At 39.0% G+C, this 26608-nt stretch overlaps 1 protein-coding gene across 1 annotated transcript; it reads left to right on the forward strand.

The window, feature by feature from the left end:
- The first annotated feature begins 4320 nt into the window (after nucleotides 1-4320).
- Nucleotides 4321-25383, forward strand: MARCOL (MARCO like). The gene is made up of 5 exons (XM_047076331.1): nucleotides 4321-4369; nucleotides 8539-9122; nucleotides 10981-11102; nucleotides 25121-25153; nucleotides 25263-25383. Exons 1-5 carry the CDS (start codon nucleotides 4321-4323, stop codon nucleotides 25381-25383), a joined length of 909 nt encoding a protein of 302 aa, XP_046932287.1.
- Nucleotides 25384-26608: the final 1225 nt, after the last annotated feature.

Consider the following 26608-nt stretch of genomic DNA (forward strand, 5'->3'; position numbering starts at 1 on the left):
ATGGGATGTTGTCATATCCACGGCATTCTGCGGTCAGTGAAAGTCACATGACCAGCTCAGACTCAAGGGGAGGAGACATGGACTCTACTATAGGAGAGAATTTACTTGTACAATGTGAGGATTTGTTGGTGGCAATCTTTATAAACAATATTCTACAAATATGCTCCTTCTTTTAAGAAATAATTGTAAGATGAATTATGAGTGGACATTATATGACTGGTGACTAAAAGTGATGTTTGAGAAAGGAGTTACAGAAAACCTCGACCTGAATGGCTAAAAATAACAGATCTGATGATCAACAAGGGACTAAACTGTGTAACTTGTTTTCTTTTAAGTATGAAGATAAGGCTTTTTAAAAAGCAACTGTAATTATTTATAGCAATGGTGATAAAGAGGCTAATTTGGGGGGTGAGAAAGACATTAATTATATTTCAAATTTTATCCCTACAATTTGCAAACTTGTACACCAAAATTTTCCACATAATGAAAAATTTCAGGATTTCAGGCATATAAATAAATGCCATTTATAACCAACTTAGTCCATAACTATTATAATTATGCTCTATTTTGCATTTTATTGTTTTCTGGTAACCTCACGAGTATGCAACTAAAGTGAAGGTGGAAGACGTCATGTCTCTAATATCAAATGCTCACATGGGTATAGTAACAGAGACAACATTAATGGAACATTTTAGCGTGTGTGTCAGACAGATGCATCATCTCAATAAATAATGATGAAATTAGATCTATTCGAATTTCGGTTTGCGTCAGTACTTTGTGTGCTGAGTGAAGAGACTGACATCCAAAACAGGGAAGTTACCCAAGATTCTATCTCAAGCATCTGCACCCTGTAGGACTCAGTGTTCTGAAACTAATGCCTTTGCGTGGGTGAAGATTGGGTAAAACGATCAATTAAGAAGTCAACTGAGAAATAGAAAAAGGGCCTTCGGTGAAATAGTGATTACCTAGTGCTTGAACTTTGGCCTCTTTCTTGATATTGTGAAGTATTTAATGAGACTTGGTAAGCAACTGGCAAGTCTCCCCCTGACAGTTTCAGCAACATGAAACTGAATTTAAGGGGCATTATGTCTTCCATGTAATATGAATTTTAAAAACCGGACCAAATATTCCATTTGTTTGCCTGATTCAGTTCAACCTATTGGCATCTATGTCTGAAAATCCTAGTGAGTGCTATGTAGCAGTACCTTATACTGTGCTCAAACTTTACACATGTGGGGTTCAAAGAACAAAACTTGACATGTGCTACTTCCCCCTGAGGAACAATTGAAAGGAAACATAGTAGCTAAAGTATTTCGTGGAAGAAAGCTAGGAAGGAGCTCAGTTTCCTTCCCTTTAGCTGCATGACGAATGGCTTGAGTCTAAATCACGTAACTGGACACAGGATGCTATAAGACAGCTCACAATCAGAAACCAGATCACTAAACTGCGGGTATAAACTTTGTCTTCCAAACCACAAGAAAATACTTAGCAAAATTTGATTCCTTCAGTAGGGTATTATCATCATGATTTTAGAAATAAAGAGGAGGGGCGCCTGGGTGGCGCAGTCGGTTAGGCGTCCGACTTCAGCCAGGTCACGATCTCGCGGTCCGTGAGTTCGAGCCCCGCGTCGGGCTCTGGGCTGTTGGCTCAGAGCCTGGAGCCTGTTTCCGATTCTGTGTCTCCCTCTCTCTCTGCCCCTTCCCCGTTCATGCTCTGTCTCTCTCTGTCCCAAAAATAAATAAACGTTGAAAAAAAAAATTAAAAAAAGAAAAAAGAAAGAGGAAAGAGAGATAGGAAAAGTGGCAGATGGAGAGAGAGATTAACTCGCGTAAGATTACACAGCTAAAATGAGGAGTGACGGACACTTCATGTCATCTGACTCTAATGCTGTTGTTATTTCCACCCAAAAATGACGACCACTAAAAGAATAGCCTTGATGTGGAATAGCACTCGAAGACATGTGGGATGCCCCCCTCCCTTTCCCCAGCAGGTGGCTGTGCCGAGCATTTTTTGAGCCTACTCCAACACAGAATTCTCCCCTGACTCCCAAATGTAAACGAAAATAATAATGGAAGACAATTCTAAAGGTGGAGGAATCCGATCATCTAAGGATAAATTAAATGTTCCATTTAAGAAAATTAGAGGATTGGGGCGCCTGGGTGGCGCAGTCGGTTAAGCGTCCGACTTCAGCCAGGTCACGATCTCGCGGTCCGGGAGTTCGAGCCCCGCGTCAGGCTCTGGGCTGATGGCTCGGAGCCTGGAGCCTGTTTCCGATTCTGTGTCTCCCTCTCTCTCTGCCCCTCCCCCGTTCATGCTCTGTCTCTCTCTGTCCCAAAAATAAATAAAAACGGAAAAAAAAAAAAATTAAAAAAAAAAAAAAAAAGAAAATTAGAGGATTAAAAGCAATTATTCAAAGCACCCTTTGGCATGGTTTGGAGAACAGGGATATAGAGAAAACGGCTGCCTTACTCAGTGCAACAAACAATACTTTCTACTAATTCATGAGACAGTCTCTGAGCCCTCAGAGCAGAGGTTTCATGGGACTTCATCTTCTCACTGCCGTGTCCTCAGATACAGGCACTTAATCATATTTGTTATTTACGTATGCTATTTTGAAGTGTGATAACACTGGAGCTAGGAGAAAAGCATGGGTAGGACAGATGATGGCACTAAGTATGTACAGAACAGTTGTTTAGGCAAAATGCAAATGCAGCTATTATGGTCCCTTTGTTGATATTTGGGATTTCACTGCATTGAGTATCTGCATGTGAAAATAACTTGCATCAAATTCAGCCATTTTGATCAATAAATGGTAGAGCAAATGTAGCAAAATGTTCATTGAAGAATCTTGGTGTTGTGTATATGGGTGTTCACTGCACAGTTCTTTCAACTTACTGTATTTTTGAACAATTCATAGTGACATTTTGTTAAAAATGATCTGATCTTTAAATATATATATGTGTATATATAATATGGGGTATATTATATGGGAGATACACACACACACACACGTATATATGTGCATAATCAGGCCTTGTGGTTCATTGAGCTTATTCTGACATTCATATGAATACTAGTAAGTACAGAGAACAATTATGGAGGGGGGAAGTTGCCTTTTTACTATAGAAAAATTTTAAATTTGTCCTTTTTGATGCCCTACAATTGCTGGCTTGATTAAAAGAAATCATTCATCATTTTCAGAACTGCCCTTCTAAAGAAGCTAAAATGAAAATCAAACACAATCCAGAACCACTAAATCTGAAGATCTTAGAATTAGAAGGAATTGTAAGAAGCCCCTATTTCACTTCCCTTAGAATTCAAAAATGTTTATCCTGCACTTTCTTATATTGGAACTAGATCTGCCATGTGGAACTACACAGAAAAAACAATATCATCCTCTCCCATGCTAATGCCCTTCACATGATGAATCCAGTGGCGACATCCATCCTAAATCTGTCTACTCAAGTTTATATTCTCTACTACGATCAACCAACCTTCTGCTCTGTGTTTTCTAGACCCCACTTTATCAAGGTCATTTTCTTTTAGACAGGCCTCAATTAATTCAAATTTATCTCATATAGGGCAGCCAACCTTGAACACAATATTCCACTGTTTCATGATTTTGAGTCTATGGCTGACTAAAACTCCCAAGGTGATTGTCACATGAGCTTCTGTTTGGCATAACAGCTTGAGGCAAGAAAGTCAATAGCGTGATGTTATTCTCAAACATAAGATCTATTGTTTTTTGTTACCTCATAAAAATGCATTACACCTCATCATTCCCCACTGGATGCATTCATCACTTATTAATGATGCATTTTTACTTGCTTTTAAAATATAATTTGAGGTAAGTACTTAGCACATGATTTATTTGTGGGAAAATGTCATGGGAATCCCTATTGTGGACATATAAACATGTAAGGTCAGTAACAGCACTGACGGAAGACAAGTTATCCCTCAACAATAAAAAAAAAAATTTAAACACTGAGCTTACCACTTTCCCAGCTGGATTTCGCCACGTTTATTTTTTTCTGTAAGACAGATATCTGATAGAAGCATATTAAATTTGGGGTATTTATGGGAGTTGGGGTGTGGAGCTAATTTTTAAAATGGCAATCCACTCAAGGAGGAACACCTTCCAGTTTGTGAAAATTACTCTATAATTTTTTTAAAACAAAGTGACAGTGTTTAGCAATTAGGGTGGAGGATTTTTCAAATATATAACATGGTAGTGATCAGGACGGTTTATTCAGAAAGCATCTACTGAAGAGTTACCCTTAACTCCATCCGACAACCAGGTCTGAAACGGCTGACTCTAACATGAAGGCTTTCATTTTCCTTCCCTTCATGTTCTTGGCCATGTTCTCAGGTAAGAAAAGTTAAATTCAATGACTTTCCTTCCAACTCTCAAAGTAAAGAATCAGAAATGTTGAGTGACTTAGTAATACTTTGTCAGAAAATGTTAAAATGATAAATCTCCATCAGACAGAGAAAGGGAAGAGGCTAATTTCAGACAGCATAAATATAGACCAAAGGCATAAAAATAGTGACAAGGTGAGACAACAGTGAATAGTTTGACATGACTGAAGAGAAGCAGAGGCAAAGGAATGGGAAAAGCAAGGCATTACCCTGGAAAGATAATTCAGTCTAAAAGGATTATGGGAGTTTGTGAATACTCACAAGTCCACATTCCATAAATATATAGTTTTGTGTGATGATCCAGGAAATTCTGTGGTCACAGAGAAATAGGTTCAAACCCTGACTTTTCAATTCTCTGTTTATGTTATTTTGGATAACTTAATTTTTTAGCCTCAGTTTTCTCCTTTATAAAATGGAAATAAGTAGACATTCCCACAGGCTGCCATAAGAATCACGTATACTCTGGCATTAGCTACCATTACTTGAGTTCTTAGGTGCCTGTCACTCAACAGACCTCTCTGTGTTCCCTGCCTCAATACAGTTAGGTGGTCTGTTTTCAGAGATGAAATTTCCAGCTAAGGATGTAAATTTCTCTAGATAATAAATGACACAGATATCCTATATTTTTATAATATATATCAGAGAAAAATATATATTATGCATATACTTATTATGTTTATGTATGTTTGCAAGAAAAATATATAGATAGATACATAAAATTCCTCCCTAGAACATATATGCTCCATAACGGCAGGTAACATATCTCTTTTGTACTTCAGTGCTTTACTAGATGATGTTTAGTACGCATTAAGCAGGCATTTGTTGATGGAAGAAAGTCCCTTAATGCCAGATGTAGTGGTTATATGGATTTGGAGGGTGACAAAAAGAGAGGATTCGGGAATGCCTATTACAATATAGAGCAATGCCAAGAGTATATTTAGAATGTAACATCAGAGGACAAAAATACAGAACAGATAACTATTTTACAAAAATTTAACTTAAAAAAATGGTTAGGGGTGCCTGAGCATCCAACTCTTGATTTCAGCTCAAGTCATGAGCTCACAATTTATAAGTTCGAGCCCCATGTCAGGCTCTGTGCTGACAGCGAATTTGCTCTCTCCCTGTCTCTCTGCCTCTCTCTCTCTCTCTCAGGATAAATAAATAAAGATTTAAAAAAAACAGTTATACCATATTCTGATATTATAGTTATCTTGTTTACTTAAAAATTCCACCCCTGATTTTTATTTTACAAATTTAGCCATGTGAGAAATGATATATTAATCAGATTTTCATTATATTATTGTTTGTACTAGGAAAAGAAGGAAATACAATCACTACTCATTGTTAGAAGACTGTTTAGGTAAATTATGGTAATTTAACAGGTGAAATATTCTGCAGCCATTAGGGAAAATAATAAAGGTGCTCTATATGTATTGATATAGAGCCTTTATATGTATTGATATAACCTCACGGTTCTGCCAAGGGAGAAAATAAGGATTAGAACAGTGTACAATGTGCTACTAATTGTGTGAAAAAATATATCCCAATATGTTTGTAAATACAGAAGACATCTCTTGAATAATACAGAAAAACCTGTTAAATGTAATTGTGTCCAAGGAAGGTTGGGACAGGAGAGGAAGGGAAAGTTACTTTAAACTATTTACCCTTTTAGGTCTTTGAAATTTGATGTAATTTGCTTGTAAGACCTATTTAAAAATGAAAAACATAATTAACAAAGAATATAGATCAGCTGATCTATTTTTTACCATTTCATCCACAACCTTATTTTAAGTGATTTCTGCTCAAAGTTAGTGCCTGTTAAGGAATACTTTTGGGTCTTAGAACTCATGCAAATGCTCATCTCTCTGCTGAAAATAATTATTTCCTTATCCATTTTTCTGGCTATAGCCTATACTTCTTATCTGTGTCACCTCCTCCAGGATGGAGACATGATGCCCTACTACCTGCTATCTTGACTCTGGGTCTATTGTCTAATTTATTTTTCACATGATAGCATTAATCAAGCTACCATAAATGCCCGTTTGCTTGTTTACACGCATTATTAGACTTTCCAGCTTCTTCAGGGTAGAATAACAATCCCTTATTCATGATTGTGTGTCTAGATCTTTCTATAGCTCTGGCATGGTAATGGACCCTTCAAATATACTTCTGGTAAGTTGAAAGGATGGCTAGATTACACCCATGACCGTCCTACCACACACTACACCACAGTTAGTACACCAGGTTACTAAGTGCTAAATTCCTGAGCCTGAGCTAAGACCTTAACCACCAGTGGTATAGTAGACAATGGCATGCTCAACGGATAACAATTAATGATGCATTTGATTTTAGTTAAATTTACCTGAAGGTACAAGTGTGTACACTTGTGGAAATATAAAGAGGATCAAATGCAAATGCAACGGAGACTCTAGGCACAGATTTGGAACTACCTACCCTGAAATTATTTCAGGTTGTATAAAATGAAAAACTTAGGGAGAAAGCCTGTGAAGAAAAACAATGCAAGCTTGAATAAAGCTTTTTCAGAAACCCCAAATTGAGAAAGTAAAGGGGAAAAGAAAATCATTAAACCGAAAAGGTGAGGAAGTCAAAAAGAAACACTTGTACCAAACCAAGGACAAGAAACATAAGACCCAGTAAAATACCATTGCACTTAACAGCTATAAAACCATTCCATTTGCTCATGGATTGTTGTCTAAACCCTGCTTATTTGGGAGTAGAAATTTGAATAAACCATATCTACATCTATATATCTATATCTATCTTTATATCATCTATATCTATATCTATATCTATCTCACAAATCTCACCCAATCTATTACTCCCCTGCTGGAAATATATATGTATGTATGCACCTATATATATGTGTATATATGTACATATATATATATAATGATGTATATAAATTTACATATACATATATATAGTGATGGATGAACTTCCAAAATAAATTCAAGAAACAGAATAGATGAGTTATGAAAAGTAGGTATTAAGAAATAGTCATATAATATCTACCATTTCCTTGAATAGTTTGAGCACAAAAGAAAGAAAGAAATAACCACTGGAGAGAGTATGACTGATTGGTTGATGCTAGGACCCCTATGGGAAATGGTGGACTGTTCCCTTTGGAACAGGGGCAAGGTGGGAAGAAAACAGCTACAGAAAGCATATATAGAGATGAGAAAAGAATATGGAATGAGGGCTCACGACTGGCAGTTTTTATGTCTGGAAAACTGCTGATAGCACCTTCTGTAGGGTGAGGTCGGGAATATGGGAAAGGGTTTTGTGATGTAGGGAAAGTTTATAATAAGCATAACTCAGAGTCTGTTTGATTAATCAGGAAATCATTACAAGGAATTTGGAGTAGTATGAAGCTCAGATAGTTCAGTTCAAGTAATTCAGATTCTGATTTAGAAATGGGACAAGCCAGTTTGACCCCACGATTTTTATTTATTTTTTTAATTTATTTTGATAGAGAAAGAGCATGAGTAGGGGAGGAGCAGAGAGAGGGAAAGAATTCCAAGCAGGCTCTGAGCTGTCAGCAAAGCCCAACACGGGCCTCGATATCATGACCTGAGCTGAAATCGAGAAAAGTCAGATGTTTAACCCACTGAGCTACCCAGGCACCCCAATGCCGTGATTTTTAGAAACCATGTAATAAAATTAAGAAAAAAATAGAGGACCCAAAATATTAAGGTTGTAAGAAGTTATGGGAAGCTTCTGTCTTGAGGTTTGATTAAAAATAACTGAAAGAGGGGCGCCTGGGTGGCGCAGTCGGTTAAGCGTCCGACTTCAGCCAGGTCACGATCTCGCGGTCCAGGAGTTCGAGCCCCGCGTCGGGCTCTGGGCTGATGGCTCAGAGCCTGGAGCCTGTTTCCGATTCTGTGTCTCCCTCTCTCTCTGCCCCTCGCCCGTTCATGCTCTGTCTCTCTCTGTCCCAAAAATAAATAAACGTTGAAAAAAAAAATTTAAAAAAAAAAAAAATAAATAACTGAAAGAGGTGTTAAATACATACTACAACTTGGGATGAATGCTGTTGATTTAAAACTCTTAAAGTTAAATGACTTTACTTTTATTTTTGTGCTTATGGTATCATTTCAGTGTCTTCAACCCAGGCTTTGAAAACAAGTGTTTTTAAACCAGAAGAGGGTTCAGAACCTGCATTTATTCGACAGAGAAAGCATGAAGCTAACCATCAAGGAGAACAAAAGGAATTTAATAAGCAAGGAGGCAACACCCAAGGAAAACAAGCAATATCTGGTCTCCAAGGACGACCAGGGTATTCTAACCAGCCAGGGAAACCAGGGGATTTTAATCAGCAAGGAAGGCCAGGAGTTTTCAATCAGCCTGGAAGACTGCAAGGGAATTCAGGAGACTCTAATCCAAAAGGGAATTCAGAAGCTTCTAATGAACAAGGAAAACCAGGATCTTCTAGCCAACAAGGGGGCTCAGGGTTATCTAGCCAGCAAGGAGTTTCAGGATCATCTAGCCAGCAAAGGAAGCCAGGGTCTTCCAGCCAGCAAGGGGGTCCAGGGTCATCTAGCCAGCAAGGAAAGCCAGGGTCATCTAACCACCAAGGAAGACCAGGATTGTCTAGCCAACAAGGGAAATCAAGGCCTTTTTACAATCAAGAAGAAAGAAAAAATGCAGGCAACCCTTTGAATACCAATATAATGGAGATTCAGGTTGGTGTTAATCTCTTTTTTTTTCCCCCTTGGTCAACCTACCTCAACTATTCCATTTTCCAAGACTTGAAATTGTTAACAGAATATACTCTACTAAAGACCCACACTTTGTGATGACACTGATTCAACAAAATGCGAAGGAATCTGGGGGTGGTTATTTTCATACCTATGGTCATTAATGAGTGTCATGCTCTTCCATTCCATTTCTCATTCCTTTCTTCTGTCTTCCACTCCAGCCTTTCTACCTATACTGGACTAGATCAGACCTTTGTGAACGGAGTCCCTACCCTTGCCAGATTTAACATTCATGCCCATTTCCATCCCATCCATAATCTACAAGCCACTCAAGTGGTGTTTATTTCTAAATCACAAATCTGACCCGATCTATTACTCCCCTGCTCGAAATTCTTCAGTAGCACCATACTCTCTAGAAGATAAGACCCAAACTCCTGAGCATGGCCTAAAGGATTTTTTTTAATGATTGGATCCCATGTCCGTGTATGATTGGACATTTCATGGCACTCTTAGTCACACATCCATGTTTTACAGAATCCTCTGATTTTCCACAAATGTATTTCTAATACCAATGATAGCCTTTATCATAGAATATACCATATTGCTTTGTAATTGATCTTCATTATGTTCAGTCAGCACATGAACTCCTTAAAGAAAATACCTTTTTTAAAAAATATCTGTATACCCCGATTCTAGTATAAGACAGGCATATAATAGGTTCTTTTGAACTGTTTCTCAGATAGGTGAATAAATGATGTACGGGAGACATCATTGTAATCAGGTGCACATCCATGACTCCTATACTCCCTTTGAGTCCTGCCGTGAAGCCTTGCCAGTCTCTCTCTCTCCCAACTGTCTTCCTCCTAATTCCATTTAACCCTGACCCTGAACACTCAGTACATCCAAAACAGTTTTGTAGAACACTTCTTCAATCTCATTATCTTAATGGGAACTTCATTTTTTACATCATAAGTTGTCGTTACTCAGCACTCTTGCAAATGAAAATCGCCTGTCCCTCTTGGTTTTTACATCTAGGCTGGCATGAAGTAGTAATCTTCCAAGGACACCCCTGCCATTCAGACCTTACTGCCACCACCAGCGTGTTTCTGGGCGTTTACATTGTCACTTAAACTTTCTCAATTGGTATGAAAATGGTAGTGGAGTCTCAACCAATGGAAAAGACTGAACTACTTGTTCATCTTCCTTGGTCCTGAGAAGACTGAGCCACCTACTGAAGATCCTCACAGTTTCACTTAGTGTCTCTGTTCTCATCTGCTGTCAAAACTCCTTTCCGTTCACAGACTTCTGTCCTTCTATAACTTGATTCCAAGGAAGTGCTTCAGGTAGGACTTAGTTCCACTCTGCACAGTCCTACCTCCTGCCTCATTTGCTTTCATGGGTCAAAGAAAAAGAAAGTTTCAATAAACGATGATCACATGTGTTTTGTGTTTGCCACTATGACTTTTCCAGAATTGTTGTTTTCTTGGGCAGGAGAAGGCTTGTCTACAAAGCATTAAAGTGGAGGCAGTGTGACATTAATAAGAGCAAGGGCTCTGCAGTCACATCATTCAGGTTCTGAACCCCAACTTGGGTATTTAATCTATATCTGGTCTTGGACTTGTCACTTAAATGCACTGTATGCCTGCAATTATACAATGGAGCAAAATCTACCCTTCTTTCAGAATTGTTGTGCAGTTTAAATTTAAAAAAAGGGATTAATAAAATGATAGGTTTAGTGCAATGCTTCATCAATAACTAATGAGCAATGACTATTGTCTTATCACAATATCAGAATTAAATTGAGTTCCCTGTGTTTACTGCATGGTCTTTCACATGACTGCAGACTGGCAGTACCAGCAGCAAGAACCCAAATGGAAATACAAAATGTCAGTCTATCTACAAACCAGTCTGTGGTTCTGATGGAAAAACCTATGGTAACCTCTGTGTATTTAATGAAGCCAAAAGGTAAGATGACTTCCTGTTTATTTGTATCAGGAACTATCACTCTGATCCACAGGGAATACAAGAACATTTTTCCATGTGTCTCTGTAGTTTTCTCTCAGTAGTGCCTTGGGTGTTTGTCCAAAGAAAACATAAAAGGTACTTAACCTTTGAACAATAAATTCAATCATTTTCTGAAAGAATGTGATACATTCAGATTTTTAAGTAGAAATAAATTTATTATTGAATCATTCATTTACCAGATATTTATTAAACATCCACTGTGTACCAGGAATTGCTCACATGGAGGTAAGTTGGTGAGCGAAACACACAGCATTGCCTCCTGCTTCCTGCTTCCATGGGGTTTTCGATTTTGCAGTAGATGACAGCAAACAAAATGCATCAGAGGATAAGAAGGGCTGTGAGTCCTATAGATTACTTAGTATTGACCATTAAAATGTATTTTAAATTTAAGTAACAACTTGAAAGATTGGATTTGGTGAGCCATGCGAACATTGAAGAATTGAACTCCTGTCCATCCACAAGAAATAAGATGATTATAAGGCTGCTTAAAATTAGAATGTGTGACTAAGAAAGAGTTAGACGTCTCCGCTTTCAAAATTAATGACTGCTCACCTCTTAAGGTAGTGAGGAGGTAAAAATTATACCTCTCTTGTTTTTGATAGTGCCAGTATTATATTAAGAGCTCAATAAACCATTACTGCAGAAATAAATGAATGTTAAAGGTAAGTGTGCCCTGTAGCCATAAAAGTTAGAGCTGGAAACAACATCAGATACCCATTCTCTCACTTTATATATAAGGCACCTAGATCTGAGCCAAGAAAGTAGTGGCAGAAAGTCACAATTCTCAAAGCTGGTCAGTGTGAAACAGGCAAGCCCAAGACTACAGGTGCTTTTACCCATGTGATTTTTTTTTTCTTTTTTAAAAATTATAATTTATTGTCAAATCGGCTAACATACAGTGTGTAAAGTGTGCACTTGGTTTTGGGGGTAGATTCCCGTGGTTCATTGCTTACATACAACACCCAGTGCTCATTCCAAGTGCCCTCCTCAATGCCCATCACCCATATTCCCCTCTGCCCCACCACCCCTCATCAACCCTCAGGTTGTTCTCTGTATTTAAGAGTCTCTTATGGTTTGCCTCCCTTCCTCTCTGTTTGTAACTATTTTTTCCCCTTCCCTTCTCCCATGGTCTTCTGTTAAGTTTCTCAAGATCCATATATGAGTGAAACCATATAATACCTGTCTTTCTCTGACTAACTTACTTCACTTAGTATAATACCTTCCACTTCCACCCACGTTGCTGCAAATGGCAGGAATTCATTCTTTCTCATTGCCCAATAGTATTCCATTGTATATATAAACCACATCTTCTTTATCCATTCATCAGTTGATGGATATTTAGGCCCTTTCCATAATTTCGCTATTGTTGAAAACACTGCTATAAACATTGGGGTACATGTGCCCCTATGGATCAGCAATCCTGTATCCTTTGGGTAAATTCCTAGTAGTGCTATTGCTGGATTGTAGCGTAGTTTTATTTTTATTTTTTTGAGGAACCTCCACACTGTTAGTATGCAAAACCTATAAAGAACTTAACCAAACTCAGTATCTGAAAAACAAATAATCCAGTGAAGAAATGGGCAGAAGACATCAATAGACACTTTTCCGAAGAAGACATCCAGATGGCTAATAGACACATGAAAAGATGCTCAACATCACTCATCATCAGAGAAATACAAATCAAAACCACACTGAGATACCACCTCACACCAGTCAGAGTGGCTAAAATTAACAACTCAGGAAACAACAGATGCTGGTGAGGATATGGAGAAAAGCAAACCCTCTTGCACTGTTGGTGGGAGTGCAAACCAGTGCAGTCATTCTGGAAACCAGTGTGGAGGTTCCTCCCATGTTATTTTTAAATAATCCCATTTTCTTTCTATGTTGGTGCCACAATTTCTTGATCCTTGATGTCTTCCATTACCTTGTTTTCAGGATAAATAATGGAAAACTAAATCTGTACCATGAAGGGAAATGCTAAGCATTGACAGCAACCACATTACCTGGAACCTCAAAACCTACTTTCAATTCTCTTTAAACCATGGATTTCCTTGGAAGTTCCACTGAGGTCAGCAAGAGTCTTGCAGATATGATGGATCTTACATAATTTTCAAGTTTGTTCCATAACAAATAAAGTCAGTTCCAGAGTTACTTGTGATTTCTGGTACTGTTTATTTTCTAGACTTTCCCAAATCTTGTGTCTCTGTTGGACCATCTTTAAGCATCCAACTTTGGAAGCCACACACTAGATTAATATTTTTATTCTATTTTATTTTTAGAGACAGATAGCATGATCAGGGGAGAGGAGCAGAGGGGAGAGAGAGAGAGAGAGAGAGAGAGAGAGAGAGAGAGAATCTTAAGCAGGCTCTACACTCAGCTCAGAGCCCAATGCGGGGCTCAATCCCACAACCCTGGGATCATGACCTGAACCACAATCAATTGTCAGATGCTCAACCAACTGAGCCACCCAGGTGCCCCTAGATTCATATTTTTTAAAATAAACAAAGCAGGGCACCTGGGTGGCTCAGATGGTTAAGGATCCAGCTCTTGATTTCGACCCAGGCCATGATCTCAAGGTTCATGGGTTCAAGCCTGTGTTGGGCTCTGTACTGACAGTACAGAGCTTGCTTGGAATTCTCTCTGCCCCTCCCCCACTCATGCTCTCCCCCCACAAGTAAATTAATTAATTAATTAACTTTAAAAAACTTTTTAATAATACACAAACAAAATATAGTCTGCTCTGCTTGAAGCAGAGCTGAGAAAACCTTAGCCTCTTGCTTGCCACCCACACCCAGATTCAGCTTGTCTCCATAATATCTGGACTGCAGAAAATTTGGAAAATAGAAGACTGAATACTTCTACCTTCCCCATATCTTAGAACGCTATAACACAGTGAATGTTCTGAGATCTTGTACCCTGAAAGGTTCTGGTAGGCCAGAAAGATAGACAGAGGCCAGCTGGGGAATGAAGAAATGGCTTTGTAGGCCCAGCTAAGCGGAATCCAGTTTGTAGGAAGTGAAGTAGTATGTGTGGATCTAAAGGCAAGTTTGATGATTATGCCTTTTGGGTTTGTACAAGAAGTGTTGGGGTTCTGAAGAAAAATGCCATTTCAGATTAAGATAAGGGAAAAAAGAAAATTAAAATGGCATAAAAGAGATCATTGAAGTATTTATCTGAATCACTAAAGTGGGGGGATAAAAACCTCCTTAAATTAAAAAATATTCATTAAAGAGGCTCTATACGAATCTTTCTTCTGCTCCTGTATGCACACTCTGGCATAATTTCCCTGTTAAGGCAAAGGCATTCAGCTGATCAACCTGGAATCTCATTCTGGGAAGCCTTTCTGCTCCTTAACTTCATAGGAGGAGTCATGCTAAGAAAATTATCTTTCAGGGGCGCCTGGGTGGTGCAGTCGGTTAAGCGTCCGATTTCAGCCAGGTCACGATCTCGCGGTCTGTGAGTTTGAGCCCCGCGTCGGGCTCTGGGCTGATGGCTCAGAGCCTGGAGCCTGTTTCCGATTCTGTGTCTCCCTCTCTCTCTGCCCCTCCCCCGTTCATGCTCTGTCTCTCTCTGTCCCAAAAAATAAATAAACGTTGAAAAAAAAAAAAAAGAAAATTATCTTTCATACCAGAATAGAATGTTTTAGTTGTAGTGGACTCTGGGTCTAGAGTTCTTTCTTTTCTAGCAAGAAAGCAGGACGCAGGATTAAAATTCGAGAGATGGCTAATGTCCGGGAGAAGACAAGAGCCCCAATTAAGGGTCCTTGCTCCATTTTTATTAGGATCAGAAGGCTTACAAACATAGTGATGGACGTGCACAAAGAGACAATGAAACGTGAACATTAACTCATGGATGTGAGAGAAAGGGGGTTTTGAAAATATGCGGGGTTAGGGGTTGGGGTTAATGAAAGCAAAATCCTGGCACTGGTGGGCAGAAGGTTTTTACAGCAGATAAGAGACACCACCTCTATTTCCCTAAACTGCTCTAGGGGACAAGACTGAGCAAGCTACCTCAGGGTCAACAAGGCACCTTTCTTTTGTTAATTAGCTCCACTCTAGTCAACTTTGCCCTGCAGTGGTCTATAGCCCTATTTACCTGTTTATCTAATTTGGTCCTTCCTTCCTGTGAAAGCAGCTTTCTGCTATAGTACTAAGTTGGGGGGCATTTCCGCTCTGAATACCTAATCTTGTTTACCTTATATACATTTGTTCTATACTGGGGCCTTTGCCCCGCCCTCTCCATACCTATTTACCTAATCTTGTTTACGCAAACTTGGGTGTGAGCATCCTATGGCTTTGTAGTTCTTTATGCCTTGTTAACCCATCAGTGCAGGTTCAGGGAATTCCTAAGCTAATTCGCCACATTTAGTATATTTAAAATCGTTAAGACTCAACTCTTCATTATTTAAGAAAACAGTTTTTATTTAACCTAATACACATATGAATGAAGACTAAGAGAAATAACAAGTCTCAAAAGGCTCAGCACAGTTTCATTACATCAATTAATTTCATTTGATTTATTTCTTACATTAACTTATTACATATTAATTAACAAGAATTTCCCTACCTTTGTTTAAAAAAAACATTTAAGGGGCGCCTGGGTGGCCCAGTCAGTTAAGTGCCCAACTTCGGCTCAGGTCATGAGCACAGTTTGTGGGTTCGAGCCCCACGTTGGGATCTGTGCTGATAGTTCAGAGCCTGGAGCCTGCTCCAGATTCTGTCTCCTTCCTTCTGCTCCTCCCTTGCTCACGCTCTGTCTCTCGAAATAAACAAACATTAAATTAAAAAAACATTACTTTTTTTTTTTTTTTGGCACTACCCCTTCTTAAAGGCAAAGTGACAGGGAAAAATATGTTACAAGATGGCCGACAGGACTGATAGGGGAATTCCAGTCCCTGCCTGAAGACTCCCCTTCTAGGTTTTTCTTCCCACCCCACTTGCCACGCAAGAACAACTATAAATTGTCCCCTCTGCTTATGCTGGGGACTCAGGCCTCTGGAAAGCAATGTCCTCTGAGCCCGCCAGTGTAAAATAAACCTTCTGCCTTCCAAGAATTCCGATTGCCACTTGGTCCTTCCACTGGGCGATCCAGACCAGTTTCCATAACAAAATAATACAACGGAAAGGTAACAGAGCACTACTTTCCTACCCTGAGATAAAGTGATTCATGGCTTTATATTAGTGATTAACATAAAACAGAACTTCAATAATCTATAGCATTCATTACTACAAAACTCTTTTGTATCGCTTTCTGAATGACTATAATGTTTCTGGAAATAGAAGTCATTTTTCAATATAGTTTTCTCATAAGAGCTGTGTACAAAGACTGGTTCTCATTTAATTGTAGACAGATCTCTTAAGAATCCATGGCATTCTTCAGCCACTTAGGAAGCCAGAGTGAAATGGCAAAAATATACAAGAGACATGAAAGTTCTGCATGGCTAAACCTTTTTATCTATCGCATCATTGTTTTCATAGAAAATTATTTATGTCCTATGTTTTCTAAAGCAGGAGATTTGTTAAAAATATATAAAGGAAATACACTGATTTTAAAATTTTCTGAACCTTGGGGCGCCTGGGTGGCGCAGTCGGTTAAGCGTCCGACTTCAACTCAGGTCATGATCTCACAGTCCGTGAGTTCGAGCCCCGTGTCGGGCTCTGGGCTGATGGCTCAGAGCCTGGAGCCTGCTTCCGATTCTGTGTCTCCCTCTCTCTCTCTGCCCCTCCCCCGTTCATGCTCTGTCTCTCTCTGTCCCAAAAATAAATAAACGTTGAAAAAAAAAATTAAAAAAAAAAATTTCTGAACCTTAATATCCAAAGAACATACAGATCTGATTTCATGTGTGCTGACTTTCTTTACCATATGTAAAAAGCATGAAAAAAACCCTAGATGCTTTCAACAAAATAGGAAGGACAAGAGGAGTCATTTCATATAAAGCTACAACAAGCAAACATCATGAAGAATAATTTATTTTAAGGTTGTCATGATGCTGTCTAAAAAATTAGAAAGAAAGCATGTAGGCTAATACATAAGAAATCATGCATGAGCCCACCATGATCCCCCAAAAGGAGGGTTTTATCTAAGCACCTACACATGCTGAAATCGATTTTTTAATTTTTCTTATATTTGTTTAAGTAAACTCTGCACCTAACGTAGGTTCACACTCACAACCCTGAGATCAAGTGTCACAAGCTCCACCAAATAAGCCAGCCAGATGCACCCGAAATCTTTTAAAAGATCAGGAACTGCCTATGTCCAGACTCGATAGTTATCCTTCTTGTCTTTAAACCATACTTGCTTGCTCAAAGCACTTCTAGAAAAGCACACATTTTGACCAGAAAAAAAGAGTGCTTGTGAGAATAAAAGCCAGCCTTCTCTGCCTCAAAATCAAGTAATGTCATTGCCTACTTAAGGTCTGTAAAGTCTGATAGTTTTCTGTCCTGTATCCTTCTGTCTTGATCCTGATAATTGCTATCCATTTGGGCTTTGTGGCTTTACAAAGCTCTACATTGGGGACTAGATATTGAGGAAGATCCTGGTAAGATTTACTTGAGGTTTCTTGGCAACCCAACCAGATTTTGAAAGGCATCTATGTTTACCATTATACCACCAACGCTGCACTCAACCAGATTTTGAACACTTTCTCCTCTGGGATTCCTTACATAGGTTTTCTCCTGCTTTTTAGGTCACCTCTGGAAAAGGACAGACCATTTCTTCGCACTGCCTGGTGTATCTCTGTAAGTTCTCTGTGACACTCTCTCTGGTGACAATTATGCTGAACTCAATTTCCCTGGTGTTTCTTACCCCAGTATTGTCTCTCCTTTCTATGCTTCTTTTTCTAAGCACTGAGTGTATATTTTCACAATCCCTTTCCTTCCGCATTTTCCAAAGAATCCATCAGAGCTTTACGTGCTCCTGAGTATTACAGAAAACCATGATGGTTTGAATCATGTCCATGAGAAGGAAGCATTTTTTTTATTTTCATGTGTGATTGTAACTGGAACATTTTTTTTTTTTAATTTTTTTTTTCAACGTTTATTTATTTTTGGGGCAGAGAGAGACAGAGCATGAACGGGGGAGGGGCAGAGAGAGAGGGAGACACAGAATCAGAAACAGGCTCCAGGCTCTGAGCCATCAGCTCAGAGCCCGACGCGGGGCTCGAACTCACTGACCACGAGATCGTGACCTGGCTGAAGTCGGACGCTTAACCGACTGCGCCACCCAGGCGCCCCTGGAACATTTTTTTTTAATATAATTTGTTGTTAAGTTCACTAACATATAGTGTATACAGTGCGCTCTTGGCTTTGGGAGTAGATTACCAGGATTCATCGCTTACAATATCCAGTGCTCATCTCAACAAGTGCCCTCCTCAATGCCCATTTTCTCCTCTCCCCCACACACCCCCATCAACCCTCAGTTTGTTCTCTGTATTTAAGAGTCTCTTATGGTTTGCCTCCCTCTCTGTTTGAAACTATTTTTTCCCCTTCCCTTTCCCCATGGTGTTCTGTTACATTTCTCAAATTAACTTCTTTAAACAATATTGTTCAGCCATAAAAAGGAATGAAATCTTGCCATTTGCCACAACATGGATAGAACTTGAAAGAATTTTGCTAAGTGAAATAAAACAAAAGAAGATAAATACTGTATGATCACGCTTATATGTGGAATCTAAACTAAAACAAAAACAAAAACCCTGCACTCATGGATATACAGAACGATTGATGTTTGCCTGAAGTGGGAAAATTGGGATGAGAGAAATAGGTGAAAATTTTTTTTAAATAACAAATTTTAGTTCGGTGTTTATGAACACTTCAGAAAACCTAATAACATTGATTTTCAAGCGATAGAGATAGAAGTTTTAGCCAGAGTCCCCTTAGATAGGAAATCGTCCAGGATTAGGTAAATATATTTAGCTGCCTAGATTATATCCCCTGAGTTATTTCTGAATGGTACTGTCCCCCCTACTGACACCACTACTCCCTGATTAATTCTCTTCGGGATAACTGAAATTACAGAGATGTTAGAAAAATCCCAAAGATTGGAAGAGACCTCAGTGCAATCCATTGTTCTACATTATCCCTATCACCATTGCCCTGAGAAGTCCTAGTCCCTAACCTGCCACCTAGAGATTACCTCATACAGTATGAACTCTACAACTTTCAACTATTAGGGCTGCCTAATAAGGGCTATCTGGGAGCAAATGGTAAGCCTAGAGTCTTGGCACAGTTAATAAGAAGCAAATGAGCCAGTTCCATAAAAAATAATTTCCCAGTAAGAGGTCATGGGAAGACAAGGACAGAAAGACACAGGGGTGGGGAAGGAAAGGAGAATAGGAAAAGTAATTCTTTATCACATACCAAAAAAAAAGAGGACAAAAATTTTCAGGCAAATAAATAATATGAGCAAAGGCTTTGAACCGTAAGGGGCATGCGTTTTCTGATATAGTAAATATTTTCTGGGACTTCATGGAGCTTGTAGAAGCACCAGAAAATTTAGTCCAGGGGCAGTTGTATGTACAATTTTAATGATATTTAAAGAATTTTTATTTCTTTCTAGAGGCAATTGAAAAAATTAGATCATTCTGAGCATGGGAGAAATTAGTAAATTTCTATCAATAAATATCCTTTAATTAATACTTTATGCATCATACAGTGTTTCAAAATAAACTGATTTGCATAAAATGACATTAAAATTAGCTCAGCTGATATTAAGTAAATAAAACTAGTTGCAGAAAAGTTTATAAAATGTTTCTAGGAAATATAAAAGTTCTGGTTTGGAATAGTAGAAAATTGTGGGAGTAAAGTCCCAGTTACCCCTACTGTAGCTGTACATTTATCTTGATCACTTTTTTTAAGTTTATTTATTTATTTTGAGAGAGAGAGGAAAAGTCAGAGAGAGAGGAGAGAGAATCCCAAGCAGGCTCTGCACTATCAGCACAGACCATGAGATCATGACCTGAGCCAAAGTCAAGAGTCAGATGCTTAACCAACTGAGCCATCCAGGTGGCCCTATCTTGGTTACTTTTAAAAATGCCAGTGCCCCCCACCACCACCACCACCAAAAAAAAAAAACCCCACCAATGCCCAGGGTCTAACGTAGAACAATTGAATCACCATCTCAGGGAAGGAACCCAGATATTATTATAAATCTCCTCAGGTGATTCTCATATCTGGTCATACTTAGCAATTACAGATCTAGAATTCTTTTTCTCTTGCCCTAGGTCTTTTGAGCCTACACAACACACTTGCTTGGACAGATTCTACATATCTGTTATAGGACCTATAACTACACATTATTTTCTCCCCTCCCCATTCATCTGTGCCTATCAGATCAAATTGTCCCCTACTGCATGCTGCATGAATAGATTTGATGCCATCTGTATAAGGCAAGTTCCCACAATCTGGGCAGGATGAAAGGTACTCCAGTGCCTTATCTATAATCGTTTATCTTACATCTAGTTTCTTACACAAATATATTTAAAGGAGATTTCTCAACATAGTGGAGCTAGCTGATGAGGCAAGAGTGAACAAGACAGTCACAGTCTTCTTTTGTCCTTTCTTCTTCCTGAATGGGCAATCTGTGGTAGGTTATGGTGACTTTTGTGTGTAAGATAGCTTCCCTTATCAACAATAGCCAAATTATGGAAAGAGCCCAAATGCCCATTGATAGATAAATGGATAAAGAAGATGTGGTATATACATATATACAACTGAATACTACTCAGCCATAAAAAAGAATGAAATCTTGCCCTTTGCAATGACATGGATGGAACTAGAGTTTATTACGCTAAGCAAAATAAATCAGCCAGAGAAAGTCAAATACTGTAAGATTTTCACACATATGTGGAATTTAAGAAACAAAACAGATAAACATAGGCGAAAGAAAAAAAGAGAGGGAGGTAAACCATAAGAGAGACTCTTAACAATAAGAACAAACTGAGGGTTGCTGGAGGGGAGGTGGACAGGGATGGGCTAAATGGGTGATGGGCATTCAGGAAGGCACTTGTTGGGGTGAGCACTGCACGTTATATATAAATGGTGAATCAGTCAACTGTATTCCTGAATCTAATGTTACACTATTATGAAATATAAAAGATGGCTTCCCAGACTGCTCTACGCCTGATCTTTCTAGTAGTATCTCTTCCTGCTTCTTTGAAGGATCAATTGAATATTCAAAATCACATGCATTTTTAAATGCTGCATAAAGGATTATTATCCCCTAGCTTTGCCAACACATATCTGTTAACATGTTACTTTCTGCTGATTTCTGAGATAGGGTAAAGAAGGTAAAATCTTCTGTATTGGAGAATAAGGAATTCAGAAGTTAGGGAATTATAGCTGTTCTTTCTCAAAGGGGAGGATCTAGGATATGGTCTTTGGTTCCAGGTCTTCTGCCCATTAAAAAAACAGACAGTGGGGCTGTGTGTCATAAACATTTTAAAGAGTTTCTTTACAGAATTCTTTGAGAATGACCGGGGGGGTGCGGGGAGGGTTCCATTTTGTAATGCTTAGCTCTGACATTTTCAATAGGTTAACAAAAGAGAGTGCTTCAAAACCCTTTTAAAAATTGCATCAGTGATGGATTCTGGTCCAACATGTAAAGAGCTTGGAAGGTGTCACCCACATCTTCACAAGAAGAAAAGAATCTGAATGAACTGAAAATGAATAACTTAGGTCTGTCACAGATCACAGGGAAACCACTGACTGAAACCCAAAAAGACTGGCTGATGTAGAGAATTACAGCCACTGTAATTGAGTGGCAAAAGCCACTGCTGGACCCGGCACCTAGCAAGAGGTCTCTAAGGATAATTGGCCTATTTATTGCTAGAGATAATGTTAACTAGGTCTGAGTTAAGAAAAACTCTGAGGGCCCACACATATGGGAACTCTCATACTGTCATGTATTTTACTTCCAGGAGACCCAATAGATTCTCAGGATGAAAATTAGAGAAAAATCCCCTAGTGCTTCTGTCAGGAGATTAATAACCATTTAAAAATATTCAAAGCCCATTTGGTTATTCTTAATAAAGGCCTTACACTCAAGGAACATGAATGTACCCTTGTCTGATTTGAGTTTTCTAGAGTCTATCAACATGGAGGAAGGGAAATTATGCACAACATAGACTACATTACTTAAAGCAACGTTTTCCACCCTTGATTTTGGCACATATAAAAAGTATAGATAACCTAGATCATCCTTGTTCCGTTGTATCAAAATCTCCAGGACAAATGTCCTGCACCTAAAATTTTAGCAAGAACCCATAGTAAGGCAAACATTGACAGACACTTTTAGTCCTAAGAAGTGCTGACATTTGAAAGAAATACAGCTTCTGTACAGAGGTTTGGGCAGGAGTTGCTGTGTTTTTTAAGGTACAGGTGAAGCCAACATTTCAGAGGCAAAAGAGAGTATAGCACTTAAATATGCTTTAAATAATTTGTGATTTTACTTTTTTTTTTAATGTAATGGCTCCAAGATGAATGGATAGACTTGGGCTGGATGGGGCCCTGCCATCTGCAACTTAAGTCTTTCATGGACTGAGTTCTATCGGTATATTTTCTATATCTAATATAAAAAGACCAATTTTTTAATGTTTATTTATTCTGAGAGAGAGAGACAGAGCATGCATGGGGGAGGGGCAGAGAGAGAGAGAGACACAGAATCCAAAGCAGGCTCCAGGCCCAGAGCTGTCAGCACAGAGCCCCACACGGGGCTTGAACTCATGAGCCATGAGATCATAACCTGAGCTGAGGTCTGACGCTCAACCGACTGAGCCACCCAGGCACCCCCAATTTTTTAAGCTTGGAGCAATAGACTTGAAAGTTCTAGGCCTGCTGAATTTTATCAAATAAACTTTCATGGTGTGACAACCCAAAGTTGTGGCTCTATACAGTTACAAGTGTTTGATGGCACTTCTGAACCCCTACAAGAAAATTATGTCCCAAATGTGCTTAAAGTAAAATGTTGTTCAGTAATACTTTTTTGGTATCTTTATAATTAATGATTCACCTGTGTTAGATGTTGTTATAACTGAATATAAATTGTTCAACAGGCCAAATAAGGTCATCACCTCTCTTTAAAAGTTTTGGCTTTGAGGCTCCTGGGTGGCTCAGTTGGTTGAGTGACTTGATTTTGACTCAGGTCACAATCTCATGGCTCTGAGTTCAAGCCCCACGTCAGGCTCTGTGCTGACAGCTCGGAGCCTGGAACCTGCTTTGGATTCTTTGTCTCCCTCTTTCTCTGCCCTTCTCCCGCTCGTGCTCTGACTTTCTCAAAAATAAATAAACATTAAAAAAAAAAAAGAAAGAAATAAAATTCTTATAAGAATGTAGGGCTTAGAATTACAATAGCATGGTATTAAAACAAATATTCTCCTAACATTTTAAGAGTTTTCTGTCCTGGACAAGTTAGACTAGAATGCTCTGGCCCAGATACATTTGTACTGATCATTGCCAGAGACATCTTTTAAAGTATGGTATAGGTTGCAAAATGCCTTCGGTTTCTTCTGAGACAGAAGGTGAACTGGAGGAATTCAGTCTTCCTTGAAATACGGGCAAATGTGAACTTTTGTTACTCTATTTTCAACAGTATGAAGTTTAAACACACACACACACACACACACACACACACACACACACACACACAACATTATTCAGCGACCCGGTGGTGGAGTTCACGTACATGTCTCAGTTGGTGTTTTACATATTTATGTAAAATTCAGGTAACTCACTGTTATTGCCCAAAATAGTGGATTTCTTTGCCCACAATTTATAGGGCTGTGGCACTGGGAGACTGAGAACTGCTCTTACTTCTCATTAATTCCTTCCTTCTCCCTTAACATCTCTATTATGTTAAAGATACAGTCTTCTCCTTCCTGCCTTACCTCTGATGCAAGTTGAATAATATCTTCATTTTTTTTTTTTACTGGAACTTTTAACTCACACATCTAACATCCCTTGTACTGGATAATTTAAAAAAAAAAAAAAAAGTCTTGTGGCCTTCTGGGATTTACAGGCTGTCTCTCCTGCTCTTAATAGCGGCAGATGAATACATATAGGAGGAGAGGTCTAGTGTAAGAGACATGAAGGGCTTCACAATAATTTCAACTGTAGGCTTCAGTTTCCTTTTTCCTCAAATGTCCTGCATCAGAAGAATTGATCTGTCACAGAAGCTTCTGATGGTGTCTATGTCAATCATTCAAAGAGCCACTGTCAGAATAATTTTCACTTAACTAGAATAATGGAGCGCTTTCTGCACTCGCCAGATTTTATGTTCTTCCATTAAATTGGAACTGAACAGTGCTACACTTGAAGTTTCCTTTCTGAGTCCTACCTTTTGCCACTGCTTAAAAAAAATTTTTTAATGTTTATTTATTTTTGAGACAGAGAGAGACAGAGCATGAACAGGGGAGGGTCAGAGAGAGAGGGAGACACGGAATCTGAAGCAGGCTCCAGGCTCTGAGCTGTCAGCACAGAGCCCGACGCGGGGCTCGAACTCCCGGACCGTGAGATCATGACCTGAGCCGAAGTCGGACGCTTAACCGACTCAGCCACCCAGGTGTCCCTGCCACTGTTTAAGAAAGGCAGGTTCGATTATGGTGGCAAAGGCAAGCCTAACACCCAATTCTGAATGCAAACTGTTTTAACATTTTATTCTTTACATCTGAGACACAGGGATTGTTACTCCCACACTTAAAATAAAGAAGTTGTATATTAGGAAATCTAAATATTGTGTCATGATTACTGAGTGGTAGATGGGAACTGAAATCAAGTCTTTCAATTGCCAAGACTCCAGAAATCTGATTGTGAAGGAGATTAGTGAATTAGGAAGACTATGGCTGATTAAATCTTACCCTACTTCAAAACCTCCAATGTTACCCACTTACCTTATTTATATAACTTAAGGCATTGCCCCATGTGGTCTCAGTTTCATTCCTGTGAATATTCTTTATTTTCTTCCAGATTTATTGCGATTGAACTGACATATAACATTGTGTAAGTTTAAGATGTATAATGTGATGATTGGATACAAATATATATTGAGAAATGATTAACACAGGAAGTCGGTCTCTCCTGTGCCTCCTATACACATCCTATCCTTTAGGCGAGGGTCCAAAGCTGGCTACACCATTGCTCCTCTGGCAGTTTTTCAAACATACCATCACGCAGGCTTTGGGTACAAACAGTTGGTTCACACTCTCGGCGGTGAGATCAAACAGCGATAAAAGGTCTCCAGCTGATACCAATTCCTGGCTGGAAATTTGTACTATAGTTTCACAAGATGCTTTCATTGGGAGAAACTGGTTAGAGAATGTAGGAGAACTCTGTATCATTTCTTACAACTGTATTGACTCTGTAAGTATGTCAAAACAAAAAGCTTAAATTTAAACTTTCAGGAGAGCCTAAATTTAAAATAAATCTCCAATTGAGTCTATGTGCTCTGGTGTTGCAAAATACTGAGGGTCAAGTACCCTCAAGTACCGCAAGTATCAAATTACGGTTCACAAAACTTCTTGTCTTTGCTGGCTTTGATTCTCCTGTCCTTTCCAACTCAATAGCTTGGAAAGCTTACATGTATTTTCTCTATCTTAGTATCTATGATTATTCTTATTACCTTTTCCCATCCTCATACTTGTGTATTCATCAAGATCAAATTGTCCCAAGCCTCTTGCTGAGGGAACAACTGGGACATCTTTATGACACAGAACACAGAATACTTCAAGGTCTTACCTACTAGGGATCATCTGTTTTAGCCCATCTGGCTCCTCACCAATAGGCTCATAAGGGAGACTCCTCTGCTGGGTGGCAGTGGTTGAGAAAAAAAAGATGAGCAAAATAGACACAGTCCCTCGAGATGTGGGCCTTATTCTCTCCACTGCCTTCTCTGCTTCCGGTCAGTGAGGTAGGACATGTATAAAGGTAGCCGTGGTCCACAGCATTGCTGTGAGGATTGTTCCAGGTCACTCCTTCCTGTAATAACTATTTCCATGTTCTCTGGAAAAACTGAGACTCCAAAGTACCTTTTCCTTTCAATGGCAGCCAGGTTCCTTGTGGGCTGTGCCAAAGCATCTGGGAATAAGCAGCTCCTTCTTGAATGTGCTAAGAGGATTTTTCTTGGGATTGCTCTCATGTCTCTAGAAGGCCTTTTTTTCACATATATGTCCTACTGAATATGAGAGTTGGACAAAGGAAAATGAGAATGCATGGTCTACCTTAATTAGGAATCTAAGAATTAATTAATTAATTAGGAATTCAGTGGGTGGGAGGGGTTTCTGGGTCAGTCAGAAACTTTTTATCTGGAAATAGGAAATTTATCCCTGTGCCATGTGTTATAAACCTGCCAAAGTTTCCTTCCACAGAATTGATAAAATGTCTCTCTTCTCATCGTGGATCAAAGCTATTTTCATCATTGCCTTGGCATTTCCTCTTTATTCTGGTGAGTATATTTTC

Source organism: Lynx rufus, unplaced genomic scaffold (assembly GCF_022079265.1).
Source record: "Lynx rufus isolate CCGP_SWC_20201006 ecotype Redwood Valley unplaced genomic scaffold, mLynRuf1.p SCAF_1, whole genome shotgun sequence".
Taxonomy (NCBI): Eukaryota; Metazoa; Chordata; class Mammalia; order Carnivora; family Felidae; genus Lynx; species Lynx rufus.

Excerpts from the sequence above, each read along its gene's own strand:
- MARCOL (XM_047076331.1), top strand. The coding sequence starts at position 4,321 with ATGAAGGCTTTCATTTTCCTTCCCTTCATGTTCTTGGCCATGTTCTCA. Across the intron at positions 9,123-10,980 it reads CCAATATAATGGAGATTCAG|ACTGGCAGTACCAGCAGCAA; the intron begins GTTGGTGTTAAT and ends ACATGACTGCAG. Across the intron at positions 25,154-25,262 it reads GAACTGACATATAACATTGT|GCGAGGGTCCAAAGCTGGCT; the intron begins GTAAGTTTAAGA and ends CCTATCCTTTAG.